The sequence below is a fragment of the Coturnix japonica genome, chromosome 4 (genome assembly GCF_054131305.1).
Source record: "Coturnix japonica strain WE chromosome 4, WE-NBRP24, whole genome shotgun sequence".
NCBI classification, from domain to species: domain Eukaryota; kingdom Metazoa; phylum Chordata; class Aves; order Galliformes; family Phasianidae; genus Coturnix; species Coturnix japonica.
This window is the reverse complement of record NC_140666.1, coordinates 80,145,065-80,164,393: the sequence shown is the minus strand read 5'-3', so window position 1 is coordinate 80,164,393 and position 19,329 is coordinate 80,145,065. Positions and strand designations below refer to the sequence as shown.

Genomic DNA, 19,329 nt, shown 5'->3' with positions numbered 1-19,329 from the left:
AGAAAGTTGGTATTTTTTCTTAAGAAGTTCATGTTGTGTTACAAGCTGTCTTATCAAAGTGGTAAACTGTGAGCTGTAGTCTTTTAGTGAGAGTCAAGGAATTCCAGTCTTTTATACTTTAATGAGAAAGGGTTGAGAGATACCGTGAGCATTATCTATCACTGTGTGCATGAAGAGCAGAAAAATATGGTTAAGGATTTTTTTTTCCAACAGAGAAAAGTATTTGGAATTTGAAATTAGTCAAGTTCAAGTTGAAGATTGCAGAAATCTCTCTCCTTTATGGTGACTAAACGTAAACTTAATATCTCTTAAATACTTAGAGAGAATTGAAGTCATTTTGGGAAGATAACTTAATTACATCACTTGGATTTCTGAATTGGAAATATAAATCTTATGTTTACCAGGGTTAGTGATTATGTATATATATGATTTTCTTTTAGTTAAATTTCATTCGCTTAGGTAAGGAAAGGTGGATATAGATTTGCATGCTTTGATACATAGCATTCTGAACGCAGTATCATTCTCATTCATGTTTTACAAATCCTCTACTATGAATTATAGAACTTCTACTATGGATTTGGAATTTATTCTAAGATTTGGCTGCAGAACAAATAATAATTTAGCTTAACTGCAAAAAAAGAATGGATGACGCTTGGTTTTTAAAAGTGTATTTTGTAGATTTTTGAAAAGGTTCATTATCTACTTTGAAGCATACAGAGCTGTATTTTCATCTGAACTGGCATCCAAGGGCAAAAAATACCTGCTTGTCTGAGTTGGTCAAGCTATAGAAATTACTATAGATAGGTCTTATATAAAATGAGAGTAATTGTAATTCCAATTTAATTAGCTCTAGTTATAATTGAGGCAGTATTCATATGTAACATGGCATTTACAGCATTTTGTTTAATAAAAACTAAACTGTCTTTTCTAGAACTTTATTACTCTTTCTGAAAGAGATATATCAGCTTTTTCAGCTGTTTCTTGGTTGTTTGTTTTGGTTTGGTTTGGTTTTTTTTTATACATCAGCACGTAATCAGATCTTTCCCCTATTCCCTGCAGAGAGGAGAATACACAATAGAATACAAAAGAGTAATGCATTAATATGGATGGCAATTTGTAGTCCATTCAGATGCTCACTTCATCCACATTGTGTGCTTACTAGCACAGTTTTGTTATCATTCTTAGTTTTGTTTTTGAGTGAGATTTTGGTTTTCTTTTAAACTGAGAGAATGTTTTGCATTCCAAAGAAAACAATTGCCTTTTCTTCCTCCAAAACAGAAGCATATGAATACATATATCTTTCACTGAAGTTAATGTATTCAAAATCAGTTTACTGTTCTTTCAGATTAGTGATTACTATCACGATTGGTAAACTCATATGCTGATGTATTCCTGCACTTTTCTCACTACCATTCTCAGTTACCCAGCATTCAATGAGTTTAGATATCCTTTTATGATAGTGTTTTCTGGTAGCATGAGATATGAAACAGTCTTGGTGGTCTCCCTACAGCTTGGAGGTTGCCAGTCTGAATCGGGCAGATGCTGATTTGGAGGCCTATCGAATGCAGATCTGTAAAGAAGTGATTGCTATGATGATGAAGAACATCGTTTTAAGTCACAGCCTCATTCCACATGTGGAGAAGAGGATGAGTTCAGTTTTCAAAAAGCAGTTTCTTACAATGGAGAGAGAGTTTCAGGAAGAGTACGAAAGGAAGGTTGTGGCTTTAACAGCTGAATGTAATCTGGAAACAAGGAAGAAGATGGAAGCTCAACGTCAGAAAGAGAGAGCTGCAAATGAAGAGGCTGAAGAGTTAATGAAGAAAGTGAATGAAATGGTAAGTCTCATGTAGAATGGAGACACTTTACATGATGTAGTTTTATGTAGATGGTTTCTCTTTTGCAGTAGGATGGCTAAGTTGATCTCATAGAAGACTGTGCAAATTAGATGTTTTCAAAAGATCAGATTTATGAGGGAAAGTACTAGCAAGAAACTGTTCTTCTTTTGCCAGGAAAATGAAATTGTCTTGAGAATCTGTGGCACCTGAAAACAAAAGGCCACCACTATTGGGATTTATTTTTTGCTTGCATAGTTGCTCCCCCTTGCAAAGTAGTTCATCATTGTTTATTATTTTGTACTGTGGTAGTTCTAAGAATTCCAGTAAAGAAAGTATTTTACACCTTCAGGGTAAAATCATTAACCTTACCTGAATCGTAAAACCTACAGTACAGATAAAAATTCTCCAATATTCTTGTTTTGAAGAGAATGAAAATATGTTAGCCATCTCCACCAAGGACTGTTTGCTTCTTAACAACCAGAGTCTATATTTAAAGCAGAGCAGGGAGTAGAATTTTCTTGAAAATAGTCTCTCAGTAACAGTGAGATAAATCATGTTAAGACGGAATATGATTCTTTACAAATTTAGGATATCTCTGTAAATAAAAGCTCAGTGCTTATGCCTGTCACTTTCCGTCAGAGATTTCAGTCTGAACGGGTATTATTGCCTAGGATTTCATAGGTAGTCATTTTGGATGTAGATCTGAAGTCATCAGTCCTCTATTTCAATGTCCGTGATAACAAAATCGTGCTTTGTTCTTCCACATCTTTCAAGTATAGTGACTTTTACAATAAAACTGACTTGATTTTTTTTCCTTTTTAATTCACATGTCTGGAGAGAATTCTGGTAATTTCTGAGTGTTTCACCTCTGTAACCTTAAAATGCTAAAATATTCAAGTTAATGTTTTATGCTTGTCTAAGTTTATAACTCAAATTGAAGAGGATGACTTGGTGGGAAGAAACAGCACAGTTCATGATTTACCAGTGGTGCTTTGGTTCTGGAGCACACGTGGGTGCATGGGTATTGGATGTGGCACTTCTGAATTTCTAGCTGTCTAGTATCCTTTGCTCTTTGGGACATACATGTTTTGATTCTAAAATAAGTTCATGGCATTTGAGATTAATACTGTGAATACATAAATCTTACTGGAGAGCTATGAGAAAATATTTCTTGCAAAGAAGCTTTTAAATTAATTGCCATTTAATTCTGCTCCGTTGTTATAACTCTGAAGTGGTGCGATTGGATTAATTTGTAGAAACTGATAGATAAAGTAGGTCACTGATAATAAAAACTTCCAAAGATTTGCAATATAATAGGGTATTTTTCTAGTTTGTATATGTTTTTGAATATATGTGAGCTTTTTTCTGTCTTATGTAAGTCTATTCATTTTTAATATGATTTCAAGATTGCTGAATGTAAGAAATTAATTTCATATATGTAATGTTGAATCTCATGAAGTTTTGTATAGTTTACCTTCAAGAATGCTTCTCAGTTATAATAATGCCTTGGAAACATCATTTGAGTTATAAAATGACTGTTGTACAATCCATCATTCCAGCAGATAAACATGACAAGTGTACACAGATTTGGTATTTGCCTTCACTCATAGAATCACAAGGTTGGAAAGGACTTACAAGATCATCTAGTCCAACTGCCCTTCCATTAACATTGCTACCACATTCAATCCTGAAATGACAGTAATCAGAATGCGTGTAAAATACATATGAGCTAGTAGCTCTGATGCTTCAAATATGTTGAATGCTGAATTTATTCAGAGTTATTTATTATTCTCTTCTCTGCAGCCTGCTGTAGAATATAAAAGTCTTCTGGATAGACTTCACAGTCTGGAGCAGGACCATCTGAAGAGATTCCTTCTGGTAAAGCAGGAGGAATATTTTGCAAAGGCTTATAGACAGCTGGCTGTTTCCCAGAGAAAGGAGCTCCATAACATCTTCTTTACACAGATAACAGATGCTACTTTCAAGGGAGAACTGAAACTGGAAATAGCAAAATCATTAGTGGAAGATTACTCTAAAATTCAGGTAATAGGACAACTGTTCCCTTCTCAAGCTGATGACAGAATGGGTTTGTACCCACAGTAATTTTTGTAAAATGTTTCAGGAAGCATATGCACTTGTGCCTAAGATGTATTATCAATATATTATCACTTTTATAGCTAATTTTCATGGGAATAAAATTTAAAAGTATATTACCATTATTATGTACATTTAGATATCTATACAACTGTATGTATTAACACATTTGCACAAGTGCGCAAGTGCTTAAATCTCAGGGAAAATAAGACTAGAGGCCACCTATGTCATACAGAAAATGTCATACAGGCTCAGCATGTTATTTTCTTTTGATGAAATAATGCTAATAATTCAACATTATCTCCAGACGTAAGTTTGTCTGAGCTCACTGTTTTCTTCACTTGTAAAAGCTTTTTAAAACTTTTCTCTGTTTAGGAACAAGTCTGATCTGATACCCTTAGGTATTAGTTGAAATTAACATTACATCTAATTAGATATATTTGTTCACATTCTTTCCTGTAGGGAGACATTGAAGAGCTGATGGATTTTTTGCAAGCCAGCAAGAAGTATCATCTGAACAGAAGATTTGCTTACAGAGAATATCTTATAAGAAAGATGCAGTTAAGGGATTCTCAGGCCTCTGCTCTTATAAATGCAGCAGCAACTCAGATATTGAACCTCATTAATAAGACTGAAAGGTAAATGCCTCAGCTGTTTTTTCGGTATATGTCTTGGCATTTATGTTTCCTAGCAAGAAATGTGCTGGAAAATGTGTGTGGATGTTGAGTTTATTCTGATTTTTTGTAACTGATACCAGTGTCAATTGACTGAAAAACAATCTAGCACTGCTGCTATGGGTCCTGTGTATACATCTTAATTTGTGTGTTTTAGATATCTGTACTGGTCTTGGTCACTGGCATCGTATGGGGCATGCATTAAGAGAACAAGTTTAAAATAGGTAATGCAACACCTGCCTTTTGTCATCGGTGACAAGAATCAGCACTGAAGAGATATATCAGACTTTATCTTGTGTATTTTCTTTCACGAAGTTGACTTACATTATAATAATATAATATTAGAACGCAGGAAGTCTGTCTAAAACCAAAAGATTGCATCTGTTGAGATGGTAAACTAACTTATTTAATTCATGTAACCTTTGCTTACTCATCCTGTTTACTGACACTGTGAGTTCAGCATCAAGATTTGTTGATCAGAGAGTGGTTCTTCCCATATGCTTACAGTGCTTTGCCTATTTTGCTAAAATCTGCAGCTGTGTGGCCCTAAGACAAAAATAAATTTCTTGGCATAGGAAATAGGACAGGCACATCTTCCACAGAAAGTTCCTTTCCATCAGTTCATGGCTCTTTTCAGAAATGTATTATGCAAGAGATGTTCTGAGATGTTTTCACAGATGTCATTATGTGAAAAGCCTTAATGAGAAACTCATCTGTATAACCACTGCGTCCTTGGATCAAATCATTGCAATAACAACTGGGACTTCTCAAGCTGGAGAAATAGGTTCCACTCAGTGTTCACTGTTGTTTCTGCACGTAATTGTCAGAAAACAGACCAACAACAGAATGAAGAGGAGACATGTGGTATTAGTAAGACCTACTGGATTTCATCCCCAAAAATATAATAGGAGGGATGATTGTACACACACACACACAATACCCTTCCCCCAGAAAGCCAACAACCTCCTCCCTCTCTAAGCATAATTTCCAAGATGAAAAATAAATTCTGCAGTACTCCCCTTTCAAACTTCTCAGACTAGCAGACAAAGAAAATGTATCCACGGTTCTAGATGGTATTTCTAGAGAATAAATCCCATCTCACTTTCTGAGTGTAGAACTAGTTGTTTTCCTGTGAATTCCCATATCTGCTGGGTCACAAATTCAATACAAGCAAATTTTGGACAAATTCTTAGTCATATTCCATTCTAAAGAACAAATTACAGAATGTCGTGATTTAAATTCTTTGCTAGTTTTTTTTCTTTCTTACAAGCAAACTGAAATGTAATGGTATAAGCCAGAGCAAGTTATAATCCATACTAGGCAGGCTTGAATTTCAGGTTTTACCTCTAAACTGATTTAGGGTCTATCTACAAATTGGGAATTTAAAATTTGAGCAAGAGAGGTTTGGTTTGAAGAGCTGCTACTTTTAGTTTGTGTCCATAATATCCTCTTATTTTTTCATACTACTGTTTCAACTGCTTGTCTAAATGTAAATACAGGTCTATCTTGATCTGTTACGCCTAGTTTTGGTAATGGGCCTGAAACTTACAGTTACAAATTTTAAAGTTTTAAAAGTCCAAATCTAATGATACGTTTTTAGAGGTGTCTGGTTGGGCTTTTTGTATGTTTTCCTTTAAGGAGTCAGTGAGTCAAGAGGCAAATTGAGAAAATATTTAGCCAGTGTTATTTTGAGTATATACACAGAGCTGCAGATCTCTTGATATTTTTCAGCTGCAGCAGCTGCAACATTGCATTGTTCTTGTGCAAGTATCTGCACTTTCAAAGAAGTCTTCATCATTCTCAAAAATCCTCACATTTTAATATCTATAAGCATTCATGATGAACGATGTTTTTATGAAGTAGGGTGTTGCTTTGATATTTTCTGACAAAGATAATCTAAGCATCTTGTATAGTTCTTCTGAATATTCTTCATTTACATGGGCCTTGTTATAACCTAAGCAGTTTTCCACAGTGTCTGGCTGAACCTTTCAGGCAGAAGGTGCTGGAAAGTGAATGTCTCCAGTAGTAATGCAACAGCACAAAGCTTTCTCAGGATCTCTTACAGCCTTTTCTGCATGTAGCTCTATTAAGCTTTTACAGCCTTGAATTATTTACCTTAGTGATTATCGGTAGTATGCCAGCTTGACAGGTGAAATCCTAGAATAGCTGAAGTGCAGTAATCTAGACATCATTGTGCAGGTATTCTCCATACAGTCTGAGACAGCCTTCATATATGGCTTTTCTGATTCATCTCTTCTGTTTCAGTGACTTTCTTCACTAGCTTCCATAAAATGGTCTTCCTTTTCTGGGGTATAACTTTCATCAGGTAGTTCTCCATTACATCTAATACAATATACTACTTTCTACTTTTAGTGCTCTTACTTCGTATTTTTCTCCTTTAGGCTTTCATTCAGTACAGAGAAATCAAGGTTTTCCTCTAATTGACCTATGACGTATACTTCTCAAGGGCTCACAATGCATCTCAGTACCTTCTAAGATCCTCACTGCATTTGTGTGAATCACCCTGTAAACCTTTCCGTCATTACTCTTGTATTCTCCTTCATTAACATTCTCCTTCTACAAAAACATTAAACATGTGCCTGCACATTTTGTCAGTGTCTGGTATGATGAGATCAAACAGCTTATTGTACAGTGTGATACTATTTCACTGTCTTTCTCTTCTTTTATTTTGTATTTCACTTCACAGTCCTTTGGGAACAGGGTGTCTTTCAGTTCTAATACACCAACTAACAGTTTTTACTCTGTATTTGTATGGAACTAGAAATGAAGTTTCCTTGGAATGACTGAACCTCCTAGGAACTACCATGGTACTGATTCATAGGAGTTACTGTTTAAACTCCTTTAGACCTCTGTAGCAGTAAAATTGTTACCCACTATTTTATTATTTGGGATTTTTAAGTAGATTCCAAATAAATAGATGGATCTTAGAATAAGGAATCAAATGGAGCTTGAGATAAGGACACATGGATCTCTAAATAATCAACAACCCAAAACTGAAATAATGTATTTTTTTTTTTATCCTAAGAACAGGTGGGTATATAATTCATCTGCCATCTATGTTGCATGTTTATTTTGCAATTTTTCATTTGCAGGATAATTCCAGCACATCTATATTTTTTTATTACGGCCCTTTACAGTGCTCTGGACAGGGGTTTTAATTGGATGCAGTAAGACTGGGTTTATTTCTTCAATGTGTACAGGCTGAAGGTGTTAAAAATAATATCTTGGTTATTATCCTACTGTAATAAATCTACCTTTGATGCACTCATCTTTTGCCTTGGGCTTGATCAAAAAGGAAGCATGAGATCTATCAAATAGAGATAGGAAACTTGGTGCTGTTGGATCCGTAATGATTTGCTTGGTCATAACACTGAAACTTTATTTCCTTTCAAGGCAAAAATGACTTTGCCTGAAGATCTGAGAATAATGCTCGGTGAATTGCTCTCAGGTTGCTGAGAGGTGTTTTAATCCTCCTTACAGAAGATTAGAAAAATACAGTAGACATTGGAAGAAACTTCTGTAAAAGGAGGTGCTCCCTAGTTGACATAACTGTGAGAATGCAGATCTGAGTTTCTTTCCAGCACAGTCAATACATGGGGGCTATTTTGTGGCTTGCTCAGATACCTGGAGATTCATTAGCTCTGGGTGGAGAGGTGAGAGTTGTGGAATTTGGACATCACATTTATAATGTGGTAACTGCAATCAAGCTAAAACTTTATATTCTGCTTCTCTTGTTTTAGCTTGTATTTTGAGGATTTTACTTACATTAGTGCTGCAACAGCATGAACAAATCCTAATAAAACAGAATGAGGCCCCATACACGGAGATGGTCGTGGTGGTAGATTGCTATGGTTAGCCACTACTGTAGCTTATTAATTCTGCTAGGTATCATGCTGGAACAGAGGCCTGGAAGATGAGCATATGAGAATCAACATACAAAATTTTGCAAAATTCAATTGAATCCAAGCTTTGTATGTAATACTGATGCTTTCTGGGAAGAGGGTATTTGAAAATTAAACCAGGAAATGCTTGGACAACATCCAGATTCAGCCTAGGAAGTGGTGCTTTCTGCTCAAAATTTCATTTGACCTTTTCAACACGACTTCAAAACTCCATTGTGCTGTAATGTTAGAAATGATAAAGTAATGCTGCCCAGCAGACTGACTTGACTTAAGGTTGTCTGTATTAAGATGCTCTTCCATTCTTCTGTTGTTTGAGGAATATTTGGGAAATTTCTATTGTAAATACTGGAAATAGGATAGCAGAGAGTTTTATCAATTAAATTTGACTGTATAGGAAAGGAACTTTTATAACTATCACATTACTGAAGAAACTACTGTTGGTATTTTGCTTACTCTTTAATGTTAAATAGGGTAGCAACTGCAGGTAGAGCATAGACCTGAACTTCATTTTGAAAGAACTGTGTGCCTAAGGCTAAGGATTTGCTGTGTCATAGTATTGTATTTCACTGTTTGAAATCTTTTTCTTATTTAAATGCAATAGGAAAGCTGAATCTAAGTGTTTTTGTTTGATTTAATTCCATCTTTAAGGGAGAAAATTGCTTCTAATGAGAAGGAAATATAAAAGACATCTACACTTGCATTCCAGTGGCATTAAATGAAAAATGTAAATATTATGAATAATATATAAGGCTTGAAATGTCTCATTTGAATATTACTTACATTACTAGACGATTTGTAATTGGTTTTGCATTTGCCTTTCCTTCCTTCCTTCCTTCCTTCTTCCCATTCCTTCTTCATACTTGGCCCTCACAAACTGCCTTGATTCTGCACTCATCTTTAATATTAGGTTTATCTTTCTGTTATCTGATTATTTGTTTAAGAATTATGTTACTACTAAAAAAACCAAAGATCTTTCTTTGCAGTTACTATGTTAAGCCTTACTATTGTACTAATTGCTTCATATATCCTTTTGCTCATAAGAACTCAGGATAAGAGGTTTCACCATTATTATTACAGAGCGGGTCATCTACATGAAAGTCATTTGGGAATGCTGCTGGACCGAGCTGAGGCTGAAATTAATTCTGTTAAACAAAAATTCAATCATGATTTAAAACAAGAAAAGCAAAAGCTTCATCAGAAACTCATTACTAAGCGAAAGTGGAAAATGTTGCAAAAGGTAATTATTTTCAGTAGATTTATTTTCCCAGGGCTTAACATGAAGGAAAAATTGAATGCGTTGAAAAGTAAGGCGTAGTTCTTAGGGTGGAGGTCAGCAAAAACAGAGATGAAAATAAATGTCCATTGTTATTTGCTGTGTACAATCATGTATTATACTGTGTTTATTATTCAGTAATTAATAGCTGTTATTAAACAACAATAACAAAAGCCTGCAAGAAATTAAGTGATGAAATTCATGAAGCCCATCTGCTTAGTCTACTTGCACATTGTTTCAGTTTTTTCTTTTTGGGATTGTGTCAAACCACTTGGACGTACATTTCTGTTGGTCCTAGCCTTTCTGTCTAACAGTAATTCAAATAATCTCAGGCCTGTTTGGTGCACATAAAGCCAACATGTTGCAGACTAAGTAGATCTCTGCACACTAAAAAGCCGTTTTAAGAACACTGAAAAGGAGAAATTTTGCTTTGCTATAATATGCATATTTAAGAAGCTTAACTTTGAGAGCTGTTTCTTTTCTTAATCTTGTTCCTCTTTTTTGGCAAATGAATAAGCAGAAAGAGCATCGGAAGGAGCAGTTGTCCATAGGGACCCCCTTCAAAACCTCAAGAGAGATCACTGACTACCTGAGCCACTGGAAAACTCTTTTGTGTGATCATGCCACTGAATTTGAAGAACTTACTGAAAAGCTGGATAGTGAAAGCAGTGAAGAGCTGAGAGACCTTATATTTAATCTATCAGAGAAAACTGTTGAAGAACTTAAACTTATTCAGTATGGAGTAATTGTGCAAGAACTGCTAAAGCTCGGTGTGCCAAAGATGTTCCTGCTGGAAGTTGTGGAGGAACATAAAAAAGAGATTATTGTTAAACATGAACACCTCGAAAGGGAAGAACGTGAAAAGAGCATGGCTGCTGAGGAGTTGCTTCAGCTCACCAGGCAAAAATTTAGCCAAGAGCTGGAAAATAGTCTTTCACAACAAAAAAAACTAAGGAGCTGGGAACAATCAGTATTCATGCAAGTATCTTTCTCTTTTCTTCTGTTTTTCTAATTAGTAATAAACTAGTAGCTGACTTGCCTGTCTGGTTGTAATTGTTAATGATCAGTTCTCTGTCTTGCACATGGGAGCTGATGTCTCACAAATGCTCAGCCCCTGTAGAGCCAGCAGCATGAGCTGACAGCCTCCATGGTCTAACTCTTCAGCGGAATTTCCAGGAGACAGTGTTTCCAAAACCAAAAAGGTTGAGTTCTGTTTTTATACTCCAGTTCCCACTGTGTCAGGTATCATTTGTGTGTCTTTCATTATTGTTCTCAGTCTGTTCTCAGGGATTCAGTACTTTGCAAATGTCATTTAGTATGTCAGGCCTATTTATCCCTACATTCAGTTTTTATGTATCCCTTCCAGCCACAAGTCAAGCTTTATTCATCATGTGCTCATTTATGCCCTATGACAGTATTCCCACTTATTTCATAAGTGCCCAGCACAGTAGTGTACTCCTACAGATCTTGAGCTCCATCCATTAGTCTTGCCTTAATTTGCCCTGCTGACAAAGTGCTGCTGGTACTGAGGCCCCAGGGCTGAGAGGCATCATGGCATATAACACAGGTGGTGCTGCAGAGGATTGTTGACTTCAGGCGCATCGTCTGGCCATTGCTTTATGTCGCGATGTGACTTTGTGGAGGTGGAAAGGTGGGAGGCCGTGCCTCCACCACTGGGTGTCCTTAGGAAGGGAGGGACCCTGTAGCCAAGAGAAAGCACCCACGGTGCTGTACAGCAGTTTCCTTGATAAGCTTTCAGTGTTCTTAAGCATTTGTCTTCCAAGTCCATTTTTTACTTAGTTGCTTTATTACTTGAATGTTTACAGTACTACATTTCCTATACAATGTACTTAATAACAAACTTGGTTAGAGACATAGGAACAGAACTGTAGCTTTAGAGGAAGCCACTGGAACAGGCAATGTGTGGAGCCTCAGGAAGAAGTGCACCAAATGTGAGAAACCAAACAAAAAAAACAAAGCATCAGTTAAACTTTCTGCTTACTACCTCTTCTATAAATAAAACAGACTTGCTTGGGTGTTTTGGTCCTAGCAGCATGTCTCTTAAGTTTGTCTGCTGTACAGGCAAGACAAGGCAAGACACCTTGTCTGCTGCATGTTAGCTTTTTTAAAGTATAAAATCCATTTGCATCTTGGTTTGGTTCAGTTTGCATGGCCCTTGTATTATTCAACATTTTAAGTACTTTTCTGTAAGCCGTGTTGGAGTATCTTCTGGCTTATCTTATTATCTCAAAATATATTGCTGAGAACAGACCTGTGCAAGCTGGAAAGGAGATAGTATGACCCAGCAGGTCTTTCATTTCCTAATTTCAGTTCCAAGGTAATTGCGTTCCAGTCTGCAGCATTGCCTGTTACATTTGTTAGATGCTATCTTTATTTACAGCAATAGTAAGCTGCCTCCTTTTTCTAGTAAAATATGTGCAAATACATAGGAAAACTTCAGCATTTATGCAACTTTTCTACCAAAAGGCCCCTACAGTCTATCACTGTCTTTTTGTTTAATCCAGTGGCTGCTGATTTTGATATTTCAGTCACAGATGCCAGCTCTTCCATTTGCATTTTTATCTGCCATATAGTTCTCACAATTATTTTGAGTGATTGTTTTTCCTTTTTATTGCTTATTAAAGCAACGGTGAGTCAGTCCAAAGTCTGTAAGAGTCATTAATGCTGAAAGTTTTTTTTTTTAAATATGGGCTTCACAAAATTGTGATTTGCAGACTTTATGATCTTTTCCCTGTTGAAGGTCTAAGACAGCGCAAGGAATGGAAAGAATACTGCAAGAGCTTGTTTGGTGTAATGTTGCTTAAAATAATCATTTTTAAGTGATCAGTACCCATAATGAAAATCTTTTAATATAAAGTTTAAGTGTACGTTGATGAATCAGTAAACAGGAATGGAGTCAGCATTTCTAAACCCAGAAATATTTCAGTACAGCTGTGAGTTTCTGTGGACCCATGTTACCTTGACTAAAAGCATCAGGCTTAATGGAACTTACAGAACAATAACATTTTAAAAAGAAAAATACATTTTAAAAAAACAGTGTAAACAGTTTTCACACTTTAAACACAAAAGCATTTTTGGGAAATAGAAAAACATTCAAAAGAAAAGTTAATCTACTTTTATCAAATGTTCACATAATATTTTAGTGACATGATAAGAATATGAATGTAGTTTAAGGTCAGTCAAATCTAGAGGATGAATTTAAGGTCTGGCATCTTTTTTTTTTTTGTTGTTTTGCTTTTTAATGTCAACCTCACCTTGACCTGAGGAGCAGATCCCCTGACTTCTGTGCTGGAAACCTTTCTTCTACAAAAGATGAATTTTGAGTGATTCACGTTGTTAAAATGTAATGCATGTTGTTCAGACTGCTGAAAGCTTTTCTACAAAGAACAAGTCAAACCACTTAGTGATGGGACAGATTACATATATGAGTTTATAATGAAGAGATACCGTTTCTCTGCTCTCAGTGGCTTTGACAGCTAAGTGCTGGGAAAAAGCACAGAGAAGCTTTACAACAGGCCTTTACCGTAATTACAGCACTAAATTCAGAGTTTGTATTGTCTGAAGTGGTGGTGGAAGGATTCTTTTCATAAGAGAAGTACTCAGAATTGTATTTATTTTATTTCTTTTAATTCTGAATATGTTTTATTTTGCAAATGATTTTTTACAGTCTAAGAAGTTCTGTGTGCAGAAATTGAAGTATCCCCAAGGAAATCTTGAAAGTATTGAACATTTCAGTCCCATGTGAAAAGAATAACTCTTGTATGCATAAGACAAAAAAGAAGGGTCAATGTCATGTATTTTTGTGCATGCCTTTAAATTTTGTGCAAAATTGTTCATATCACTGAATAGCAAATGGCTTAATTTTTTAATTTCCCCCTCCCTCAACAGGAAACTTCTGACTTTGCCCCTTTCACTCTCTGAAGAGGAATTGCTCAAAATGAGGCAGGAGTTCCACTGCTGCTTTTCTCAGCTGGACAGCAGTTTGGCTTTGACCAAGATAAGAGCAAGAGCTTTACTTCAGGCTTTTGAGCTGGAATGGAGGGATGCACAGCTACTGAAAGTCAGTCAGAATCTAGCAATGACCAGTAAGCAGGTAGGAACATTTGGGGTCTGTTTAGGAATGGGTGAGGTGTTCACGTAGGTTACCTACAGGTTGTCAGCCTCTTGTGCAGATATAGGTCTAAAGCTTCTTCATAGGGATGCCCATGAAGTATGCTCTTCCTCTGTGTGCAGATGGTGGACCTAAGAGGTAACTGAGCATAGGGAAATATGCTTCCTTCATGCACACGTGCACATGGCTACTGCTTACATGTTTTCCAGCCTCTCTATGAAGGTGTAGGTATAAGGAAGCAGTTTGGGTGGCCAAAAGGAGCCATGTTTCTTAGGAGAGCCATTGAAATGTCAAAACCTGGAGTGGTGCTAAGCTTCAGTGAAGATCAGGCAGAACCCAAGCTGAGATTTTTCCTGCAACCCCCATGCTTCACTAAATTTGGCCATGAGAAGGAAGCAAGGGCAGATTAGGGAGTATTTTTAGAGAAATGTCCTACATTGTCTTGTTTACATAAGAAAGTGAAACTTCAGGGTTAGCTGATCTTTCTTTGCAAGAATAGAGTTTGATATTTGATTCTTCTTCAGGAAAATGTAAAATCTGTGGAGTCATAAATTGTGTTCTGTGTTTAAGCAGGAGAAATAAAATTGTTTCCTGTATGATTTGTTTGATGCCATTGTAAATTAATGCTTTGTTTTGTTTCAGTTATGTTTTCTTAATGTGTAAGTGAACTTGTGATAATTGCACTAGAAAGTAGGCTAGATCAAAACCTTAATAATTTCTGAAGTACTTAGAAAAGAAAATGACTTTCCACAGCCTTATAGTTGAACAGATGTTATCATTTCCCTGAGAGTACATTATCCTTAGTTGATATTCTTGTAAAGAAATATAAAGGTCAAGAATAATTTGATTACATGGAACGGTGCCCCTTAATACTATCATGGTTCATTTGAGATTCATATAATGCATTTTGAAAACAATGTAGCTCTTAAATTAATATTCTTTCTTCATTTTTAACCATGCTGGGGAGATAATGTATCTGTTAAAATCTTGTTGTATTGTCACTGCTAAAGGTTGTTTAAAATAAAATTTATAATGGGTTTTGTGGGAAGGATGAGTATATACTTCTTCTTGAAAGAAATTTAAAAAGAAGTTTCCAGCTTTGTCTGAATGTCTGAAAGGGATTTTCCAAGTGAATAGCCAACACATGCATTTTAGAAATATTGTCTTAGCGAAAGTTGTCCTTGCCACATGTTTCATTAATTGTTGAATCTGCAAAATATAGTAAGTAGTAATCTTAATGTTAACATACCCATCTGTCTCTTACAAATAAAGCACTTTGTTCTTGTCTTCTTACAGCCGCATGCTAAAACGAAAAAAACAGGATCCAAGAATAGAAATAAGATTGACATTTTGAAGAAATCTTTGCAGGACAAAATTTTCATTTATCAAGACTCAGTGAAAGTTGAAAATTTGACTAAGGTAAATGCAAGCATTTTCTGTACTGGGGTCAGAGCCTAAATTTTAATTAAACAAGATATAAAACGAATGACATGAAACAGAGTGAGAGATCTTTCTACTCTTGTCTACGTTTGTTAAGATGCATGTAAAGATTAACAGTTTGCTTCAATTTTTTGGACATAAGTCTGAAAGCATTTTGGTAACTGTTTCATCAGATGGTTCTTGGGCTTAGTGTATGTATTGACTGCAAGATGCATCTAGGTCCTTCAGCTTTCTTAGGGAGTCTTTCAGATAGTGGAATGCGCTTCACTGCTGATCAGGATTTAGTTCATGGACCTCTTCAAATGCTACTGTAAAACCAGCATTGTCTTCTAAGGAAGATGTTTTCCAGGTTTGCTTATGCCCTGCTCATAAAGAGTGCCTTGAATATAATGGGTATCTTTTTGAAAGGGTCTCAGTCCCTGTCTGGTGGTGTTGATCCTTAAGGAATGGGTGGGACTTGTGCCAATACAGGGTTTTGGAGACTTGGTCCTACTCTGCCTCCAAACTTTCCATGAGATCTGCACGATGTTGTTCATGCTCTTAAATCTCTCTCTGCTTTGCTTTCTCATTTGTATGATATGAGTAACATACATTTTCTGTATCAGAGGAATATTACAGTGACAACTGTTACATGTAGGTAGTTCTCAGCTACTGTAAGATCTACGCAAAACAAGTGTCATTGGAAGTTAAAATCGGTAGATAAAAATGCTTCCACAAATGACTGCAAATGTCAGTTTTAGTATAAATTTGGACATAGTTTTGTTCTTACACTTGATCCTTGTGCTTTTTATACCTATATTCTGAGGAATGTAAAATCATGGATCTGCTTGTTTGTTCACAAATAATTTTACTTTTATGTGAGATAACATAGAAGCTGTTTCATCACAAACAATGTGTTTTGATATTCTAATGTATTACACTGAATTGTGCAGTGTCAAGCAGTGTTTTACAGTCTCTGCTTGATATGATAAAATCCTTTGTGAGTGGCAAGGAAATACTACTAGTTTAGAAGGAGTTTATAATTTAGTTAGAAACCAGTAGTTGATCCAACTTTGACTGAAGTCACCACGTATATCGTGCTGCAGTCACATCTACTCACAAACTTTTGTTTTCCCATATTCATTTCTGTTTGGAAGCTGTGATTCCAGAACTAACAACTGGCAGAAAGGAACTCAGGTGAAGAAAAGTAAATAATACTATCTGTCTGAGCAATGCAACAATTTGGTTAAAAGCAGCTGATTTATTTTATGATGTTGAATAGAAGTTGAATGATAAAGCTGGAATAACTTATGTATTTGGGCACAGTGGGTTTCATACTTAATAATACATAAAAATTATATTGTTTTGCAGTTTGGACCATACATTTTATGGTTCATGGAATATACTGAACATCTTGTGTAAACCCGTGAGATATTTGGAGTGATTGACAAAGGAACTATGTGTTTCTGTCATCAGTGACATCTCTTTGGCCTTTTAATTCAGCTGCAATTAAAATATACATTATTGTATCTATATGAAGTGTAAAACTGCATTTCAATCCTTATTCATTATTCATTTTAATGGGTTCAGACTTATACAAGATCACTCATTTACTCATTCATTATTCATTCACCCATCCTCAGATTTCATATAATTCACTTAAAATCCTTGTATCTGAAATGGAACCTTCTGTCAGAAAAGAAGCAGGTTTCAGATTCATTGTGTGCATACATCTGTCACAACATTTGTCATTTGTGCAGTTTTTTATCTGTATCTTTCAAGGCTTATAACACTTATTTTTTTTTTCCTAAATGACAAAAGCAGCCTTCAGATATCGCTTACTAATTTTGTGTCATATAAACCAAATGTTTCCACAAGCATATGTTTTCCACTTTTTGAAATGTGTATGTATTCTGGCAGATGGACATAATTGTAGAGATGTAAATAAAAACTGGATGAGAAAGAGAACCAGCTCCTCATAATATATATATTGATATATACTTTCATAACACATTCAAGCTAGTGAATGAGCGGTGAATAATGTAGATTATTTCATATATAGTAACTAATTATAATTTATATTAGTTAAGAAGTTCCGTTAGTCTGTTGGATAGAGAGCATCACAGGCAAAAACTTTTGAAAATGATCCTATTTGATTCTAGTCAGTTGGGTGCTGTTGAACTTTTTTCCCCATTCCTTGAATAGGTGGCATTATACTGCATTATCTTACTGTCGTAATATAAATCACTCTGTTGCGATTCCATTGTTCTCAAGACCGAACAGTTACAAAATTTAAAAGTTGATTTGTGGCATCACTTGTCCAGCCTGGTTCATTTCTAGCACTACCCTTTAAATTGTCATTGGTAGTGCTTTGTTTCTGTCTGCAGGGAATGCCTTGGTGGACACCAGCTGTTGTTAGGGAAGTGTTAAGTGACCAAGTAGAATGTAACTTGGAGAAGTTTGTCCTCTGCACAGTCTTTCAAAGGAAGACTTTTAAAATATTCACCATGGCATTGGTGTGTGGAATAACGTTTTTTCTGACCCTCATAACAATATCTTGTAGTAACATTTTGGATTTTGAAGATAAGTTTTCTTTGGCAATGTAGAAAAACAAAGCAACAAACAAGCCTTGAGCTGGGTGGGATTGGCTGTCTCATGCAATCCAAATCAAAACTGATTTGTAGAATGCTTTACAGAAGTTTCTGATTTTCTGTGATTTCTGTTTGATGTTGCTAGAGTATAATGTAAATGTCTGAATGCTTGTGAGCTGATGCATTGTGAGGTTAGATGGGAAATGCTGAAGTTATCAGCTTTTTGGTAAAAAGCATGGCATTGAAAATACCTCAAATTCATTTTATGTTTCTCACCTACTTGCAAAGAATGTAAAATAGACACACACAAAAGTAATATTAGTATAGAATATTGCTGGAACATGGTAACAAGAAATGGGTATTTTTTGATCTAGCTTGATATATAAATCATCTACTTTTGTTTACTTTTTTTTTTTTTTAAGAGCACTTGGAAGCTGCTGGAGCACTACTCCAGATTTTGGCCATTATTTATGCTTTCCACTGAAGAGCTCGGACTCCATTGTTCAAGAGTAACAACTTAGTTACTAGCATTTAGTTTTCCTGTATTTCCAGCGTGATCTCTGAGCTAAGTTCTGATCTGAAATCAAATGTCTGTTAGCCATTTGCTTACTTATTATTTAATGTCATACACATATATTTTTCAAGACTGACACTTTAGATTAACAGTAATGTTGGAAGACAATGTCTGTCTTTTAAGGTGGAGACTTGTTTCTACATTGAGTTTATAAGACATCTTTACATTTTTTGTTGTAGTTATCTAACTCTCATTTCTAAGAGACATTTCTGAGTGGTAATAGTCTTTCCTTTGTGTTCAAGGATGTTCCAGATGATGTAATGGAGATTTTGGAGAAAACCATATGAGCACGAACATACCATAAGCCTTGTTTATTGCAGATCACATTTTGAATTTAGCTGTATCTGTGGGATAATAGAATTTGAGTGATACACAGTTAGTCTTGGGAAATTTCTTACCAATTAAATTTCCAGAGAAAAATCATGGACATCATTCGTTCTCCTTTAGGGCAAACCATGAATAAAATAAAAATAATTAAAAGAAAAAAAAATGTAATTCTCGTAAATATGAATGGAATAAAAGCTAGCATGAATGGAACGCTAATAAGGTTTTAATGACTTGAGATGCAGAAAAACAGATGCAGGGGCAATTTTACTGGCCATGAATGCCAGTGGTAGAGAATGGAGGGTTCATCAATCACTTTGCGTTTGATTGTGTGCTTGTAAATGCAGAGGTTGCTTTTCACTCATGGATTTTTTTCTGTGTAGGTCCCACTAGATGAGTTTCAGCAACATAATTACTGAGTCAGAGCATATGAATTTGATCCTCTTTGATGTTTACTCAGTCTAGTTTTAATCCTGTCTGAAATCCATTA

At 35.6% G+C, this 19,329-nt stretch overlaps 1 protein-coding gene across 6 annotated transcripts in view; it reads left to right on the top strand.

Annotated features, from left to right (window-relative positions):
- EVC2 (EvC ciliary complex subunit 2) overlaps window positions 1-19,329 on the top strand; it is a 58,562-nt gene that overhangs the window by 26,974 nt on the left and 12,259 nt on the right. For 3 of the 6 annotated variants that reach the window (XM_085547298.1, XM_085547299.1, XM_085547302.1), the window contains 7 exons: window positions 1,511-1,835; window positions 3,639-3,878; window positions 4,392-4,567; window positions 9,604-9,763; window positions 10,317-10,777; window positions 13,709-13,913; window positions 15,228-15,350. In XM_085547298.1, coding sequence (XP_085403424.1) covers window positions 1,511-1,835; window positions 3,639-3,878; window positions 4,392-4,567; window positions 9,604-9,763; window positions 10,317-10,777; window positions 13,709-13,913; window positions 15,228-15,350 — 1,690 coding nt within the window. Of the gene's footprint in view, window positions 1-1,510; window positions 1,836-3,638; window positions 3,879-4,391; window positions 4,568-9,603; window positions 9,764-10,316; window positions 10,778-13,708; window positions 13,914-15,227; window positions 15,351-18,363; window positions 18,650-19,329 lie in introns of those variants that run through there. The other 3 variants (XM_085547300.1, XM_015862636.2, XM_085547301.1) reach the window with 2 other exon arrangements.